Source organism: Rana temporaria, chromosome 7 (genome assembly GCF_905171775.1).
Source record: "Rana temporaria chromosome 7, aRanTem1.1, whole genome shotgun sequence".
Lineage (NCBI taxonomy): Eukaryota > Metazoa > Chordata > Amphibia > Anura > Ranidae > Rana > Rana temporaria.
The window spans coordinates 44,381,928-44,401,536 of NC_053495.1; the positions used below are offsets into that span (position 1 = coordinate 44,381,928).

The following is a 19,609-nucleotide window of genomic DNA, read 5'->3' on the forward strand; positions in this document are numbered from 1 at the left end:
TAGGGTTGCCTACTACAGTGATGTCCAGCTTTCATAGGGATCAGCCAGGTATGATACACACATGAAACATGCATACAGACATACAGTGGGTATGGAAAGTATTCAGACCCCCTTAAATTTCTCACACTGTTATATTGCAGCCATTTGCTAAAGTCATTTAAGTATTTTTTTTCCCTCATTAATGTACACACAGCACCCCATATTGACAAAAAAACAGATAATTGTTGACATTTTTTGCAGATTTATTAAAAAATTAAAACTGAAATATCACATGGTTCTAAGTATTCAGACCCTTTGCTGTGACACTCATATTTAAAGCAGTTGTAAAGGTTTGTTTTTTATTTTCTAAATAGGTTCCTTTAAGCTAGTGCATTGTTGGTTCACTTACCTTTTTCCTTCGATTTCCCTTCTAAATGTTTTTTTTCTTTGTCTGAATTTCACTTCTTGTTCATCCTCAGTAAGCTGTCCAGTAAGCTGTTCTCGCTGACTAAAAACCGCTCGGATGATGGTGTGAAATTTACTGAGGAGAAACAGGAAGTGATAAATTCAGACAAAGAAAAAAAAACATTTAGAAGGGAAATCGAAGGAAAAGGTAAGTGAACCAACAATGCACTAGCTTAAAGGAACCTATTTAGAAAATAAAAAACAAACCTTTACAACCCCTTTAACTCGGGTGCTGTCCATTTTTTCTGATCATCATTGAGACGGATCTACACCTTCATTTGAGTCCAGCTGTGTTTGATTATACGGATTGGACTTGATTAGGAAAGCCACACACCTGTTTATACAAGAGCTTACAGCTCACAGTACATGTCAGAGCAAATGAGAATCATGAGGTCAAAAGGAACTGCCTGAAGAGCTCAGAGACAGAATTGTGGCAAGGCACAGATCTGGCCAAAAAAAAAAATTCTGCTGCACTTAAGGTTCCTAAGAGCACAGTGGCCTCCATAATCCTTAAATGGAAGATGTTTGGGACGACCAGAACCCTTCCTAGAGCTGGCCGTCCGACCAAACTGAGCTATCGGGGGAGAAGAGCCTTGGTGAGTGAGGTAATGAGCTAATTAAAGCTTACAATCTAAAAGGTATATAAGGGTAGGAGGGGAATGGTGAAACGAGAGGCAAATAATTGGACACTTGCAAGTGGAAAAAGGAGAAGCATTTACCTCATTGGTGGTTGAGAACAGTAGATTTATGCCTTCCTTTATATTGAAGAGCACAATTTTTTATGCTTCTTCTTTTCTCCTCAACTGTCCATTCCTAAAAGCCAGCTATAGTCATCCCGCATCCTATGAGCCAACTAGAGATCCTACACTTGGCCAAGTTAAACATACAAGTTCATGTAATACTCTACAGACAGTGTCTTGTAACATATAAGTGGTCACTGATCGTATTTTGGTCAGCAGTCATGTGGAAAAGGGGACTGGTTTCTAGTAGATTTTGGAGCATGGCAATGATAGTGGATTGCAGAGGGGGTCCACTATCCTGTAGATCAGGGGTCTCCAAACTATGGCCCTCCAGTTCAGGAACTACAATTCCCATCATGCCTAGTCATGTCTGTGAATGTCAGAATCTTACAATACCTCGTGGGACGTGTAGTACCGCAACAGCTGGAGGGCCATAGTTTAGAGATCCTTGCTGTAGATAAAAACAAAAGAATATATTTTTTTTCTATCTGACCCCATTTTATTATGGTTTCTAAGTTTAAGGCTACTAGTTAAATGACCGCAATCAAATCACTCCTACTTGTAGTAAGCCACATCCATTTGTGCAACAGAACACTGCTCTGGGGTGTGCCTTTACAATTTTTTATTTTTTTATGATGGTTATCAGGTAACTCCATTGCAACACTGATGGTTGGGGTTGATTTGGATGTAATGTTACTTAGCAAGTCTAAAAAAAAAAATATCAATACGGTATGTGTTACTACATTTGGGAGATCTCGAGAAAACTTGCGCTATTGAAATGATGTATTAGCTGATAGGTCCAACATTTCAATTAATGCAGCATTAAAAGAAACAAATTTATAAGTTGATGTTTCACTGGCATTTGATTCCCACTAAAATGGCTAAATTTACGTCCCAAACAGCATTTAGGTGTTTTAGAGGATGTTCAAACATGGTGGCGCTGTCTGAAGTTTTGGAAGTTCTGAACTTGAGTTATTGTACTTGTCTATATGGGGATTTTTTTTTTTATAAATCTTAAAACCCCTCCAGAAGATGGCTTATTCGGTAAAGGGTTTACTGCTGTACCTAAAGAAATGGGTAGATTGATTTCTTATTTCTAACTGTCAGAATTGTGATAACGAGATGTTGGCATAATTCAACCATCCTTTTAGAGTTATTTAAGAATAAACTTCCTACAAGTTGGACACCCATGATTTACACTATAAACTAAAAAATATTCCCAATGAGTGCCTTCAGCATCACCTCTACTTCCTCCTGTAGCTCTCTATTAGAGCCCAAGGAAGGGAGAGAGATCTTGTTTTGGGGGAAGCTGATGGTGTTGCATTTTCCCCATTTGGGGCTTCTCCATTGACTTTTAAGGTCTAAAGCAGAAAGGAATATTGAGAGTTAAATTGTATTGCTAGATGGATATTGATTGATATGTGATACTTGGTGGTATTAGGATATGAATGCACTCATGTTTTTTATAAAACCAATAAAAATGTTGAAACCCCAAATATCTGCATATTGTTGCCTAGTCATTGCCAGTGTGTGTGTGTGTGTGTGTGTGTGTGTGTTTTTTTTTTTTTTTTTTTATAATTTTTTATGCCAATATCCTTTATAGCTGCTGTTTTCAACCAGGGGTTCTTCTGAGGTTACGGGGGTTTACTGAGCAGTGAGCAATGGTGAATTAATCTGTTGCCTACATTGACCAATAATGTAAGGGAATACTTCTACACTGACTTGCCTGTATTTATTTTCTATTATAAATAGTCTTTTTAATTTCAAGACTATCATTAAAAATGTTTAACAGGTGGGTGTAATAAATTATCTGCTCGGTGTGTCAGATATGCTAGGCATGATCTATTTATTCTTGTATATAAAATGTTTTAGGTCCTTCAACCTTAATATTTCAAGGTTTTCTTAGGGAAAAAAGAGTCCGGTTTATAGAGTAAGTTTAAAAAAAAAATATATATATATATATATATATATATATATATATATATATATACATACACATATATATATATATATATATATATATATATATATATATATATATATATATATATATATATATATATATATATATATATATATATATATATATATATATATATATAATTTTTAAAGGGTTTATTTATTTATTTTCTGAGAATGCGTGCGAGCATAATAGAGGTGAATACGGACAACATTTTTTGTACCGCATTTTTCCAATGTGCACGGAGAATACTTGTGGCATTCAACTCATTAAACTGCTAAGCTGTAACATAGGCACCAGAAATCCCATGGCGATTTTTAAGCAACTGTTGATTTTAACTTCTGAGCTCTAATGCTTCCACAGCCTACATCCTATTTTTGGACCAGTATAGTGGCACTGGATTTGAGACATTCGCTCCTTAGTAATACTATATTGCTGTTTAGAGCTGGTTTACACTGGGGCGACTCGTCGGGCGACTCAGCCGCCTGAGAAGTCGCATCCCATTCTAGTCAATAGAACCGTTCTAATAGGAGCGACGCAAGGCGCTCCGACTTAGAAAAAGGTTCTTGTATGACTTTGGGGGCGACTCGGGGCGACTTGCATTGACTTCTATACAGAAGTCATTTTGCAAGTCGCCTCTGAAGTAGTCTTCAGGACGCCTTGCCGAGTCGCCCCTGAAGTCGTGCCACCCCAGTGTGAACCGGCTCTCAGTATCTCTTGTTTACAATATGATTTAACGACTGTCATCTCTGTTGCCAGTGAAGTACTAGTATATGACCCCAGTGACTGACAGATGTGGAAATTATATAAACTATGAAAAATGGTAACTTAAGAGTGCAAAATACATATTTTAATGGTGATTACTTTAGGCAGTCTTCTCAAAATGTCTATATTTTGCCTACACGACCCCTCATGGATTTTATATGTATCAGATTGTTTTGACAGGGTGTTTCTGAAATATAGGGTACTCGGTACATTTCAATGACTCATCTTCTATTACATTTTGCAGGACCGTAAATTAACAAAAGTTGAGAGACAGAGATTTAAAGAGGAGGCGGAAATGTTAAAAGGTTTGCAACATCCAAACATTGTGAGATTTTACGACTTCTGGGAATCCTGCCTGAAGGGAAAGAAATGCATTGTCTTGGTGACCGAGCTCATGACATCAGGGACACTGAAAACGTGAGTCCAGATAATGCTGACTGAGTTGTTAAAGAGCCTGTAATAAAAGCGGAGTTCCAGTCAACCAAACGCTTTTTTTTTTTTTTTTTAAAAGCCTCCTCTGTACTTGTCTAAACATTTACATTAACATTTTAGAATATGTCATGTGTGGTCATTTTTAGTTTGTGTTAAAATATTTGATTACTAACCAGATCTCGGAAGCAAGCAGATTTCCTGTTGGCTGTGGGCATCTGAAGCCCTCTTATCTTCATTTCGGTGAAGCTGGCTACCCAGCATGCACTGTCTGATGTTGCAACTGCACAGTAATGCTAGACTGGTCCTAAGCAGATATGCTCCACATCCTTCCGGCAGATGCAGTTCTTTGAAAATGGCACCTAACTCCTCCCGTTCGTTTCCGGTATGGAAATAACGCAATATTTCTTCACTAGGTGATTCGCAAGGACTCCTGGGATACATGACGCTGCTATACCGGGAGCCCTTGTGAATCGCCTAGGCGGTCACAGCCGGAAGTGCTGCGGAAAAAAAAATACACTTACAAAAAAAGGAAAACATTTTTGCCATTGGTAAAAGCATTCGCACTGCTTTTAACATACATTGCAACAATACAAAAATGGTTGGAACTCCACTTTAAACTGCCTTTTTATAATAATGTCAATGATGTTTTGCAACTGTAAAAGACCATACTTTATTTCATGTTTGCGAATATATTGCACAATTACATTCGAATGCAAACGTTCAACATCTGAACGCTAGGAATTATATTTTTTCCATAACTGCATTGGTCCAGCTTGGCTTGGTGTGAGTGTCCATATCTGATTCAGTACTGTAGTCCACACTAAATTTAGTGATGGTCATGATCTTCGGGGTGCCGCTCCAACGACTTCCTCTCTGCACACACTGAACACGGACGGGGGTTGCTCGCACGGCCATCATTTAGAGAACATCTTTATTTTTTATTTAAAAGAATACAAGGTGTGCTCTGATTGGAAGAGGTGCAGATCATGACATATGCATTGCCTCATCCAATCACAACCTTGTGTTCACTAAAAAAAATACAAGGCATGGCCCCAGAACTTTTGCACATCACAACTTCTAAACGACTTTTGTATCCAGTCCAATTGGGACTGGATAGGCTAATGGCAACCACACATTGAACTATAGGAACATAGAAACCGTTCAAACAGTGGTGGCTTCTGGCAGCCTGTCCTTGATTTGTACAGGTTTCTGGCTGTGACTGTTTGCACAGTTTGATTTATACAGTGTCTATGTTCACTCATGAGAATTGACGTTTGTAAACAATTACTCTGCCCACTGTCCTAAAATGAGGTCTAATCCTTTTATCTTTTGGGATATGTGATGGACAAAAGACATGTGACTACATTCTGGTTTAAAGTAGAACTTTAGTCAGAAAATTAACTCCCGATAGCTCATTTCAGACTGGCCCCGTTTTGTAGGTATAGCTTTGTAAATCATTAAAAAATAAGTGCCTATACTCTTTAAAATCCAGTAATGTTGTCTCACCCTGCTCTGCTCAGTTCTTCATTTTCAGCATTGTGCCACTAGAGTCACTAGAGGCCGATCTGCTGACAGCCTAAAGATTTACTGCTGCTCAGGGGCTCTCTGCTTCAGCAAAAAGGCTGCCAATCTCGTGTGCCCACAAGAGTGCTAAAAACTCAAGTGGAAGCAGCAACTCTTCTGTGAAACATCAAAACAGTGGTCAAAAATAGTAAAAAAAATAGTCGTGCTAAACCTTAATATAAACTATGTATAAATAACTAAATATTGAATGTGAGTGTCAACACATGCATAATTGGTGAAAATAACCTCAAAACCTCCAAATAATTGATGATGGATTGTTGTGGATAAACAATCAAGAGATGCAAAATAAATCACATAAATAATGTGCCCCTGGACGACGTGACCTATCACGAAACTAGTAGGGCGGAACAATCGACGCGCTGACGTCATCATCCACTACTGCTCGTATCTCCAGACGGACGGGTCTGCTTCTGGCCGGCGCAGCAGGCTTTAGGCATATGTCATTTGAACATTTGTAAGTGCAATATGTTGTTTTTAATTTTTAAATAAACACTATGGTTTTACACTATTTGAGGTACTTTGTTTTACATGCCACATCATTACCACTTGGCATCTATTACCATGGAGTATGCAGACTAGCGGTGTGGTGGGTTCTTGGTGACATACAGCCCAGCTGTGTTTATATTTAATAAGGGACCACGGGGCTCTGGTGAGCAGATCATTTTGTCATATGGTGGTGGACATCACGTTTTGGTTTTGTTTCCACTTCTAAAGAGAGTGGACTTCATCACTTCAAGGATTTGTGCACAGGTGGACCGTTATTTAATTTTTGTGTACGTTAAAATAAGATCACTCATTCATGAACTTTTATGAACAATCATGGATTTGAACAAATGATTATTTATGTGATTTATTTTGCATCTCTTGATTGTTTATCCACAATAATTCATCATCAATTATTTGGAGGCTTTTATGTTGTTTCCACCAATTATTCATGTGGAATGTATAGTGGCGGCTGCTAGTACCGCCTTAACCAATAACAATCACCTAGAGAGAGGGGAATATTTTGGTGGACTTTCTTGGTACTGATAACAAACAATCGATTAAGTAAAAAATTATTTTTTACACATAAAATTATACATGATTAAAAACACATGAGCCAAACCTCACAATGAATACAGCAGTTGTTGCTAACGGTAACCCGTAAGGTGTCTGTTGTGGAGAATGGCCAAGAAAACCTCTACCAGTTTCGCGGGAAAACCGCTTCTTAAAGAGAATTATCTGTGTGGTGGATAATACAATACAATACAATACAATAACCAGCAAAACATGACATAAAAGATACATAAAAATACATAGAAAATATATACAGATTGTGTATGATCATTGCGAGTAACACGGGTCTGCTCACCAGTTTGGGGCCATGGACAAGCGAAGGCTCACAGGAAGACCCCCGCGGCGAACGAGGGGGGAAAAATAGTATACCACTCTCTGATGAAATAATGATAAATATTTAGAATGTATGGGAACAATAAATGTGGGAAGAAGGGCACCACGTGAAAGCATGGAACTCCCCTCCCCCTCTTCCTTCCCTTTCCCCCTTCCTGTCAACCCCCCCCCTTTTTCTCATTCTTTCCCTTTCTTTTCCTTCTCTTTCTGTTCCCCCTTGTGCACGGTTTTAGTTCCATGCTTTCACGTGGTGCCCTTCTTCCAACATTTATTGTTCTCATACATTCTAAATATTTATCATTATTTCATCAGAGAGTGGTATACTATTTTTTTTCCCCCCTCGTTCCTCCTGAAGAATCGGTTTTCCCACGAAACCGGTAGAGGTTTTCTTGGCCATTCTCCACCACAACAGACACCTTACGGGTGATCGTTGGCAACAACTGCTGTATTCATTGTAGGGTTTGGCTCATGTGTTTTTAATCATGTATAATTTTATGTGTAAAAAATAATTTTTTACTTAATCGATTGTGATCAGTACCGAGAAAGTCCACCAAAATATTTCTTTCTCTCTAGGTGATTGTTATTGGTTAAGGCGGTACTAGCATCCGCCACCATACCATTACCTGGCCAATTCCTCTATATGTTATTTGGATGATGATACAGTTTTACTTTTTCTATTAATTAATTTCACTTGAGGCTATACTCAAAATTTGTCATGTGTCAATGTATGTTCCACATGACAAACCATACCGGTTTACAATTGGTGGTTGTCATGGGTAAAGTTTCACTTTAGGAGTTTTACTGTGCTATATTTTATTTGGAAAGGTTCAGTTCATTGGTATGTCTATAGATTCGATGGATTTCATAGTTACACAGCTTTCCTCTTTTTAACATGTTTGTTTTCTCTCTTTGGGGGTGATAGTAGTTTAAAAACCACTTTAGCAGCAGTTTATCTGACATAACTCTGACCGTTTTTCTAGTCTATCTTGTACTTTTTCCCATTTTTTGATTTTTGTCAATGTGGTTTTCATTTCAGATACTTGAAACGATTTAAGGTCATGAAGCCAAAGGTTTTGCGCAGCTGGTGTCGGCAAATTCTTAAAGGCTTGCACTTTCTTCATACACGAACTCCTCCAATAATCCATCGGGACTTAAAATGTGATAACATTTTTATTACGGGGCCAACTGGCTCTGTGAAGATTGGAGATCTGGGCCTGGCTACCTTGAAACGAGCCTCTTTTGCTAAAAGTGTTATAGGTAACAAATGTTTTGATTAGGTAAATTTTATTAGTTGCATGTTAACTGTGAGTTGAATTACATGTAGGAGATAGGTGGGAAGTAAGTGAAGAGCCATTGAGTAAAGTAGTCGTTCGCCCTCACTACCTTGTCCCCTCTTTTCACACAGTCACCAAAAAGTTTTTTGAATTTATTTTTATTTGTAAGGCCCCCTCACTTCTGGGTTTATCATATAAAGGAGAGTCGCGTACCTGCGCAGCCTCCAGTGACACTCCTATCTCGCATTCCCAGGAAGCTTCTTTGCAGTTTACCAGAAATGCACATGCCTCATTAGAAGGCTGACTGTCTTTCTGGGTCTTGCAGCTGGCCCCTTGATTTCATAATTAAAATGAAACCTTTCTTAGAAAGTACCTGAATTGTGTGCGCTTTATAATCTCTTTTGCGCTATGTGGAGTTTGGTCCAGTAGCAGCTCCTCTTCCCATATACAATATGCAGTTACAACAAGCCTGCACACCTACTGAAAATGATTTTCCAACTTCAGCACAGTTCCTTTTGTGGCTCTTAATTGGAAAATACATTCCCAGTTTAAGTGGTTGTAATTAGTGTAGTGACTATGTTCAGGTAAAACACAGAGAGGAAACAAATCCTCCTGTGTAAGTTGTATCAATCTGTTTATCTGCAGTCTTTTCTTTACGTCCATTCAAAGTCCAGAGTTTATATAGCTTGTCTGTAAGGAAAAGGGGGGCAGAGAGCTGAAATTGCACACTGCAGAACTCAGTAAGGAGAACTCTGATCGCCAGGGGCGAACTGACAATGCCCCGAGAGCCCCAATGGTCAGTCCACCCCTGCTGACCGCTGATTGGAACAAAGGGGGACCACCACACCATCACCCACCTTAACACAGCACATAGGAACCAAGCTAAGGCTATCAATCAGCTGGAGATCCCTCCCCTGTAACGTTTTTTTCTCTGGTCAGGAAAACTTGTTAGAAGAGATTCATGCTGATAGAGGAATAAAGCAGCAGACAGAAATGACACGTGGTGCTCTTAATTGAGACAAGTACACACTATAGAAGGACATTCTTTATATAGACTAGAATAATTCTGGATTAATGGTCATAGGCATGCGCAAGGGGTGTGCCATGAGTGCCTAGGCACACCCTAATCCTGGGGTTGGCAACCTGTCAATGGCCAGCAGGTGACAGGTAAACCACAATCCTTTGTTGCTGACCTCAGAACCTGGACAGGAAAAGCGTGAGGGGTGGAATTTAGTGGAACTGATCTGTATTTTCCTCCTGCAGCAGCTGAAAGCAGGCTTCTCCTCCTCTTCCTCTCCAACATTCAGCTGTCGGAGGAGGAAAATACAGGAAATCTGTAGCAATATATGCCACCCCTTTTGTCCCTTTTCCTCTTTTTTCTGTTGCCCGGCTCCCCCTTCCTCCCATTGTTTCAGGATTGAGAGTGGAAAAGAGGCCAGTAAATATATCAAATGCATATGTGTTGGCGCACTGGGGTGCACACCCTAATGCAATAGGCTGTGCACACCTATGAAAATGGTACAATCATGTTTGATTCTTTTGTGTTAAAGGAACTTATTCTATCAAATATATTTGGGATCTTTGTTTACCTACAGGAACCCCAGAGTTTATGGCACCTGAAATGTATGAAGAACATTATGATGAATCTGTGGATGTATATGCTTTTGGAATGTGCATGTTGGAAATGGCTACCTCAGAATACCCATACTCTGAATGCCAGAATGCTGCTCAAATATACCGCAAAGTCACCAGTGTAAGTACCAGCTGCAAATCCATCTTTCAAATTTGGTGAGCTTCTAGGATTGTTTAAAGAATCCATCCCTCTCCTCCTATTACTTCCATCCTCATCTTTTCATGCCTTTATCCTCTTGTCTCCACCACCAAGAGACTTAAGGTGGCCATAAATATTGAAGGACAGCTTTCTAATCCATCTTTTTTTGGTTGCATCTTGCACCAAACCAGGGTCTGTGGGGCAACCTCAAACAATGTGTGAGGATCAAATGGATAAAAAAAGTTGCTCCATTGCCTCTCCCGGTTTCCCTTAAAGTGGTTGTAAAGGTTCGAGTTTTTTCACCTTAATGCATCCTATGCATTAAGGTGAAAAAACACCTGCCAATGACAGCCCCCCCATTTTACTTACCTGAGCCCGTTCACCTGCTCGGCTCGTCCCCGACGTCCTCTTCTCCACTGCTTCTCGCGTTGCTTGGATAGATGGCAGCGCAGCCATTGGCTCCCGCTGCTGTTAATCAAATCCAATGACGTGGCCGCCGGGGGGCGAGACCAAGACATACACTCTGTGTCTATGGACGCAGAGTGTATGAGACGGGAGCGCGCCTGCAAGGTAACCCCCCCCCCCCCCCCTGGAGAGAGCTTCCCGAGGGGGTTGGCTATTGCCGGGAGGGGCCGAGACAGCTGCTGAGGGACCCCAGAAGACGAGGATCGGGGCCACTCTGTGCCAAACGAACTGCACAGTGGAGGGAGGTATGACATGTTTGTGATTTAAAAAAATAAATAATAATTAAACCATTACAACCTTTTAACCACTTAATCACCGCCCTATAGACGAAAGACGTCTACAAGGCGGTTCCTTAACTCTGCGAGGATGTCCATGAATCGGATCACGGATCACGGTAAAAGCCGCTGATGACGAAGCGATCACTTGTCAACAAACCAGCGTCATGTGATGACGCCGGTTCCTCCCTATCCTCTCTGTACCGAGCGGTACAGTGTGAGAGGAGAGGGGAGAGAGCGGATGCAGCACGAGTGCTGTGGGCTGTATTTGTGACAAATGCAGTCACAGATCCAGCCATCGATCCCTGATCAGCCATCCCTGCCCCATAACAGTACTCTGCAACATACCCAAACTGTGCAATACTCTGCAATACCCCACACTGCTCTGCAATACCCCACAATACTCTGCAATACCCCACAATACCCTGCAACGTCGCCTATGGGGATTTTTAAGTAGCAAAGTTTGGCGCCATTCCACGAGCGTGTGCAATTTTGAAGGGTGACATGTTGGGTATCTATTTACTCAGCGTAACTTAATCTTTCACATTATGCAAAAGAATGAAGAAAAAATACAAAATGTGCTAAATTTTATAACCGAAACAAAGAAAAATTCATAATTTTTTTACAGAATTTTCAGTCTTTTTTCTCTTATAGTGCAAAAAATAAAAAACCCAACGGTGATTAAATACCACCAAAAGAAAGCTCTATTTGTGTGAAAAAAAAGGACGAAAATTTCATTTGGGTACAATGTTGTATGACTAAGTAATCATTCAAATTGTGAGAGCACCGAAAGCTGAAAATTGGTCTGGGTATTAAGTGGGTTTACGTGCCTGGTGGTCAAGTGGTTAATAGAAGTACTTGTATGTTTTGGGGAGCTGCTATCCCAGGAGACATTCTTAGATGGAAAGATTGTTCATACACCTCTGACTGTTCTTGCATGATTAGGTTTCGGTACAAGAGACCGTTATAGTGAGCCAGAAAGTAGAGTGCTAAAAAAAAAAGATAAAAATCTGCTCCAGTACATATATTTTCAGTGGGAAAATGCTGACTGTGGTGCTGGTTTGGAGTCTGCAGAAATTAGAGACATCTACACAACTAACATTTTCAGGTCAGCAACAGGGCATGTTTTACTTTCATGACATGTTTGCTTTAAGTGGGATCCTTGCCTGCCTTCTTCCTTTATCAGCTTGTATGTTAAAAGGTTACAGGTGCATTAATAAATAAATCATTGCAGCTCAGTTATAAATGGTGAAGGAAAACTCTGGGTGGACCACATACCCTTGGGTTTTCCAAATTGGAACATCGGATAAAGAGGAGTTGGGGGAAGATAATGCAGCATCAATCTGGACGTGCCATTGCAAAACAGATTATGTCATGCATTTATAGTGTGGCACAGATGTTTCAGTAACCTTCCTCCCTGAGCTATGCAAAATTCTTTCGTCCCTAGATACATCCGTCATCTTATATTGGCCTGTAGGGTCATGGCTAATGGATCTGGCCATATGCTGCTAGCTTTATTAGCCCCCTGTATTTGGAAGCAAATGGATTCCCAAGAGCCATCCATATAAGAAACGACACAATCCAGGAACTATGGATTAGCAGATGTCACAGTAAATAAGCACATGGCACAAAGACTTTTAAATGAATGGGGGCCTTTAAAAGGAACCTCTTTCCTACATGAGTGTGTCTTGGTTAACAATACTGTCAGAGTGCAGGAATCCTGTGAGTTGCATATCTATAATTCAACAGATTTTTTTGTGTATACAGGAAACCTTTGGAACCCAGGTGTACACTACACACATTGCTTAGAGTTTTGCTTGACTTGAAGCTTAGCCCTGCCCCTAGCCATTGCGACTGCAACATGATGCCCCGTACACACGTTCGAGTTTCCCGGCAGAATTTTTACCACCGGGGAAAGCCGAGAACCTGCCATGAGAGCTTTGGCCAGGAAATCCGGCTGTGTGTATGCTCCTCCGCAGTGTTTCCCATAGGAAAACTGCCGGGAAAAAGACTGCCGGGAATCGCGGCAGGAAAAAAGAGAACATGTTCTACTTTTTTCCCACCGGGATACCCGGCGGTTTTCCTGTTGGGAAAACTGCCATGGAGCATACACACGGCCAGTTTTCCTGGCCAAAAGCTGTCATGGCAGTTTTCCCGACGGGAAAACTGGTTGTGTGTACGAGGCACATGTCCCTTTTAACAGCCACTGAGGCTTTTGCAAAGGGCTGTTTAACCACTTGCCCACCACTGGGCACTTCTCTCCTTCATGTGAAAATCACAATTTTTTTGCTAGAAAATTAATCAGAACCCCCAAACATTATATATTTTTTTTTAGCAGACATCCTAGGGAATAAAATGGCAGTCATTGCAATACTTTTTGTCACACCGTATTTGCGCAGCGGTCTTACAAGCGCACTTTTTTTGGATAAAAATCACTTTTTTGAATTAAATAAGACAACAATACATTTTGCCCAATTTTTTTATATATTGTGAAAGATAATGTTACGCCGAGTAAAATGATACCCAACATGTCACGCTTAAAAATTGCGCCCGCTCGTGGCATGGCGTCAAACTTTTACCCTTAAAAATCTCGATAGGCGACGTTTAAAAAATTCTACAGGTTGCATTTTTTGAGTTGCAGAGTAGGTCTAGGGCTAGAATTATTGCTCTCACTCTAACGATCGCGGCGATACCTCACTTGTGTGGTTTGAATACCGTTTTCATATGCGGGCGCTACTCGCGTATGCGTTTGCTTCTGCGCGCGAGCTCGTCGGGACGGGGCGCTTTAAAAAAATTTTTTTGGGTTTTCTTATTTATTTTTATTTAGTTTTATAATTTTTTACACTGAAAAAAAAAAAAAAATTGATCACTTTTATTCCTATTACAAGGAATGTAAACATCCCTTGTAATAGAAAAAAGCATGACAGGTCCTCTTAAATATGAGATCTGGGGTCAAAAAGACCTCAGATCTCATAATTAGACTTAAATGCAAAAAAAATTATAAAAAAAAATGTCATTTTTTCAAATGACAAAAAAAAAAATGTTTCTTTAAGAGGCTGGGCGGGACTGACGTTTTGACGTCACTTCCGCCCAGCAGAGCTATGAGGACGGGTGAAGGAGATTTCTCCTTCAGTCCCGTCCCCGCTCAGCTGCCGGACACATCCGATCCCCTCCGCCGCTACCGACGGCTCCGGTAAGCGGCGGAGGGCGCGGGAGAGCGGCGGGAGGGGGGGGGCCCCTCTCCCGCCACCGATAACGGCGATCTCGCGGCGAATCCGCCGCGGAGACCGCCGTTATCGTGTACACCACCGCCCCCTGAAAAGATGAATATCTCGGTTGTGGCAGCAGCTGCTGCCGTTATCGAGATATTCAACTTTAAAAACAGGACGTCTTTTTGACATGGGGCGGTGGTCAAGAGGTTAATAACTATTGGCAAGGCTTTGCTCCAGACCCGGCAACACTGGAGGGCCTTAAGCCTTGTACATAGAATAAGAATATCGGAAGAATAAACGTACGTCCATTTTTTATTTATTTTTTTGCATGCTAGTTTCAGATCAAAAACCAATAGGTTACTAAAGTTACAAAAAATCTTGTACAAAAATATACAACTTCAGAAGTGAGATGTATTGTAAAGTATTCATTTCCGAGCATGCGTGGTCTTGGTCATATCATTTTTTTTCCCGTACAAATATCTTACTAATTACATGAAAATTGTTCGGTTATCGTATGAGAAAAGCGGTGTACCAACGAATAGATTGTTCAATCGCTCCAAAGGCGGTATTTTTTTCATCCGATTTTTTTCATCTTGTGTACTAGGCATTAGTGTAGTCTATGACTGTGATTTAGGAGTTTTCCCTGAACATTAATTGATTGGAGCAATAATACACATACTTGGCTGCTTTTTGACAGGATTGTTAGTTTCATTTATCATATTGATGGATTTGTTTAAAAAAAAAAAAACATAGAGCTGTTGTTAAAATTAGCAAATATGAAAATTCCATAGCTGTGATGGAACATATTTGGCATTTATTTAATTTTATTTACCGCATTTGTGCAGCTTTTTGTTTTTTGATAGAACAAATCATCTGCTAAAGGAATCTTTAAGTGTTCTATTCTATTTGAAAACCAAGAAAATGTTCCGGCACTGAAGTGTAAAAAAACAAGCGCTACAACTATAAATCACCCGAATATCAAATGTGATATAAAAATAAACATACTGTATCTCACAAAAGTGAGTACACCACTCACATTTTTGTAAATATTTTATTAGATTTTTTCATGTGACAACACTGAAGAAATGACACTTTGCTACAATGTAAAGTGGTGAGTAGTGTACAGCTTGTATAACAGTGTAAATTTGCTGTCCCCTCAAAATAACTCAACACCCTGGTTCTCCTCCTTCTTGGAAAACCGATCACAAATAGTGAAACTGGGGTCTTTCACTTCTGAAAAACGTACGGTGTCATGCGGAGTCCCTCAGGGATCTCCCTTATCGCCCGTATTGTTTAATATCTATCTTCGCCCTCTCTTTGAAATCATCAGTAACCAGAAGTTACTTTACCACTCCTATGCAGACGACACACAACTGTATTTCCGCATCTGCAACAAAAAGGATCATTCTCTTGGACTAGAAAAATGCCTCACTCTAATAGATAACTGGATGACAAACAGTTATCTTAAACTCAATGGTTCGAAAACAGAACTTCTCCTGTTTCACGCTAACCGGAAAAATCACCCCGCGTCAACATGGACTGCCCCACCCATTCTGGGTAAAACTATCACCCCTAGCACCAAAGTCAAAAGTCTCGGAGTCATTTTCGATACCTACATGACAATGGATGCACAAATAGGGTCCGTAGTCAGCGGATCCCACCATCTGCTGCGCCTACTACGCAGACTCACGCCCTTTATCCCGAAAGAGGACATTGCAGTCGTGGTGGGAACAATCATCAATTCCAGACTCGACTATGCAAATGCCCTCTATCTAGGACTCCCCAAATACCAAATCACTCGTCTGCAAGTCGTTCAAAATACGGCCGCTCGACTAGTGACTGGGAAAAAAACATGGGAATCAATCTCGCCTTCACTGAGATCCCTTCATTGGTTGCCGGTAAAAGACAGAATCACTTTCAAGGCACTCTGCCTAATACATAAGTGTATTCAAGGCAACGCCCCCCAATATCTATGTGAAAAAATAAAAGCCCATAACCCCAATCGCATTCTGCGATCCACCAATCAAAACCTCCTCCAGATACCCAAGGACAGATATAAGTCCAAAGGAGATCGAAGATTTGCAGTCCAGGGACCTCGCCTGTGGAATGCACTACCAACCACCATCCGACTGGAGTCGGACCACTTGGCCTTCAGGAGAAAGATTAAAACCCATCTCTTCTGAGGTCAAGGGGTTCCTTACCCATGAAATGGATACAGCGCCCAGAGGCGATTCAGTTCGCATGTGTTGCGCTTTACAAGTCTCTCTCTCTCTCTCTCTCTCTCTCTCTCTCTCTCTCTCTCTCTCTCTCTCTCTCTCTCTCACAGCCATTAATGTCTAAACTGGTGGCAACAAAAGTAAGTACACCCCCTAGGTGAAAATTTCCAAATTGGCCCAATTAACCATTTTATTGCCAGACATTTAATGGCTGTGTGTTATTTTTAGGGGACAGCACGTTTACACTGTTATACAAGCTGTACACTCACTACTTTACATTGTAGCGAAGTGTCATTTCTTCAGTGTTATCACATGAAAAGATATAATACAATTTTTATAAAAATGTGAGAGATGTGCTCTTTTTTGTGAGATACTATACATTAAACAACCACGGTCAGTCCACATTGTAAAAGAACTGTGATAAAACATCTTTGTGGAAAAAATTGAGGTAGATCGTCCTGCAGAGATTCCACTGAGAAATGAGCCACGTGAAGACTAGGAAGTGTACCTTACATGTGTGCCCACCCCAATTACAGAGATCAGCAGTGCATAGGGAGCCTCAAATGCTAAGCAAGAGTCTCTAAATCGGGTAAGTATGGTCAGCAGGGTATCGGTATAAAAGCATCACTTAGTAATCGCCACAATCGTAAAACTCCACTGTGAACTCAGCCATCATACAGGGAAAAGGAATAAAGGACTCGCATAGCACCAATACCACTAGTACATCCTTAATAAAACCACAAAAGTTACTTGCGTTGTTGCTCTTGCTTCGGTTTCCCCTGATGACACGCTGTAACTCGAAACACGTTGGGCGGGGCCTCGAACATTTGGCATCCTCACGCCCTCTGATGCCGGTTGTTGGCGAGGCCATCCACTATCTGATTGCCTTGTATCTGCCTGAGCAATGTAAGTACCCTTTTTGTGGTTTTAATAATAAAGATGTACTAGCGGTATTGACAATTATCCTTTATTCCTTTTCCCTGTATGATGGCTACCTAAGTTCACTTTGGAGTTGTGGGGATTACTACTGTAAGTGATGCTTTTATACTGAGACCCTGCTGACCATACCTGATTTGGAGACTTGGGCTGAGGATTTGAGCCTCCCGATGCACTGTTGATCTCTGTAATTGGGGATCACATCCGTCTGGTAAGAGGCTTCATGGTGATGGTGGGCATGATGGCTGGCGGGCATGCATATAAGGTACACTTCCTAGTCTCTACACGTGGCTCATTTCCCAGCTAAAGTGAGTTGGAAAATTATTGCTTCAAACTATGGCACTCTAAAGGGCAGTAATACATAAATATTTAAGAGAGATGATCTTTTTTTTTTTTTTTTATGGTTTAGTGAATGGTAAAGGATTCAGATATGTATTTCATGCTTGCAGGTGTTTCTCTTTTTTTAAGAATAAAAAGATTTTTTACTTGTGGTGGTGATAGGTTTGTATCTATAACTGATAGGGGTGATCTCTTCCAAAACAGTTGACTTCAAGCCAGCTCGCTGTCACTGTTCAACCTTTTGTACACTAAAATGGTAAGTAACACGAATAATAGGCTACACAGCAGACTTTTATATAAATGTCAAATCTTATTTACTGTGCAAGCATGGATGCATTTACATGCATAATTTATTGAACTGGTTTAAGGTTATAAGTGAATATATGCAAATTTTCTTATAGCATTAACATAATTTTTAATATGCGTCCTGATACGTTGGTGACATTTTTACTTGTCATGCTGACAGGACAATTTTATAAAGCAAGATTTTTTATTTATTTTTGTATCTGATTGGGGTGCTGTTTGTGAGATTTGCTCTAACTTCCTCTACTGGAGATGGGTTGTACCAGACAGGAAGTGAAGGGAAATCTCAGAACCGCAACACACTGACTGCAACAGGCTTTTAAAAATAAAAAGTTCACAGGGGTTCTAGTCTTGCCTTGCTATATCTGTTGTCCCCGTTGCAAATTTTCTCTCGGCTCCTCTCTGGGGAAACACTTGTCACGGGGAAAATGTGAATACAAAAAATTTTCAATGAAGCAAATAAGCAAAGCCTTTCCAACTCCAGTGCAGGTACAAAGTCATTTGTCAATGATGGTGAAAAGACCAACGTGACCCCTTCCCCATGAGCAGTAAAGTACTCTGCAGCAAAGGTTGCAGGTCATGCCCCTTTTGTGCCCCATTGCTGCCTACCTCTTGGCCTAGACCTGCCGCCCTCTATCCACAACAATGAAAAGTTGGTTGGGCTTGCTGATGGGGTGGCCACATTCAGGAACAAAATACAAATATTTCATGTCTTGATGGCATATAGAGGCATAGGGACAGCACAGGCAGTAGGTTTTAACACAAAGTAGTTCAGCAGTCTTCTCTCTTGTCAACCTTGGAACCTGATTGAGTTGTCTTTTCCTTCATATTAGAAAATCACCCTGTGTCATTCTGATATTGTTACTAAATTGAAGTATTCTAGTCATTTTGAGAAGTTCTTACATTAATCACTGCAAACATATGTTCAGTGCTGCTTCTGACTGCAGCTAATGATTGCATTGAACTGTTGGACAAATAGAGATCAATCTGCAAATGATCAGTGGCACTGGTGTCTACGAGCTGCATGCTGATCAAGGTCAATTTGCAGGTTGTTGAAGCGTGAAGAGTTTCTCTTCTGTGAGGTGTAGGATTTTCCACTCGCTTGCTGACGACCGCCATACGACACAAAAGGGGGAATTCTCTATAAAGCTGAAATAATCTGATTTATTTCACTGTTTCTGACTTGGTCGCAGATTTGGAATCCATTTTTTCATTTGCTTTTTATGTAAAAACAGATAGCTTTCTATGTGTTTGTGCTTACTTTATATATATTTCCCTTTTACAGTTACTAGCTGCAGAAGAAGTTATGTTTTTAAGAGCGTCGCTGATTATTTGGCTTTCCACTGCATGTGGCTGTTTTGTAGATGGATTAATCATAGCAGTCAGTTGTCCCTCATTTGAAGACCTGATCTCTTTTGTGACCAGATATTTTGTCCATCTTTCCTCCCACAGTTTTTTTTCTTCTTGTTATGCCATACACTGATCGCCATAACATTATGATCAC

General features: G+C 40.5%; 1 protein-coding gene across 7 annotated transcripts in view; it reads left to right on the forward strand.

The window, feature by feature from the left end:
• WNK2 (WNK lysine deficient protein kinase 2) overlaps positions 1-19,609 on the forward strand; it is a 312,062-nt gene that overhangs the window by 136,693 nt on the left and 155,760 nt on the right. For all 7 annotated transcript variants that reach the window (XM_040359295.1, XM_040359293.1, XM_040359294.1 and 4 more), the window contains exons 3-5: positions 4,154-4,326; positions 8,351-8,571; positions 10,184-10,341. In XM_040359295.1, coding sequence (XP_040215229.1) covers positions 4,154-4,326; positions 8,351-8,571; positions 10,184-10,341 — 552 coding nt within the window. The remainder of the gene's footprint in view (positions 1-4,153; positions 4,327-8,350; positions 8,572-10,183; positions 10,342-19,609) is intronic.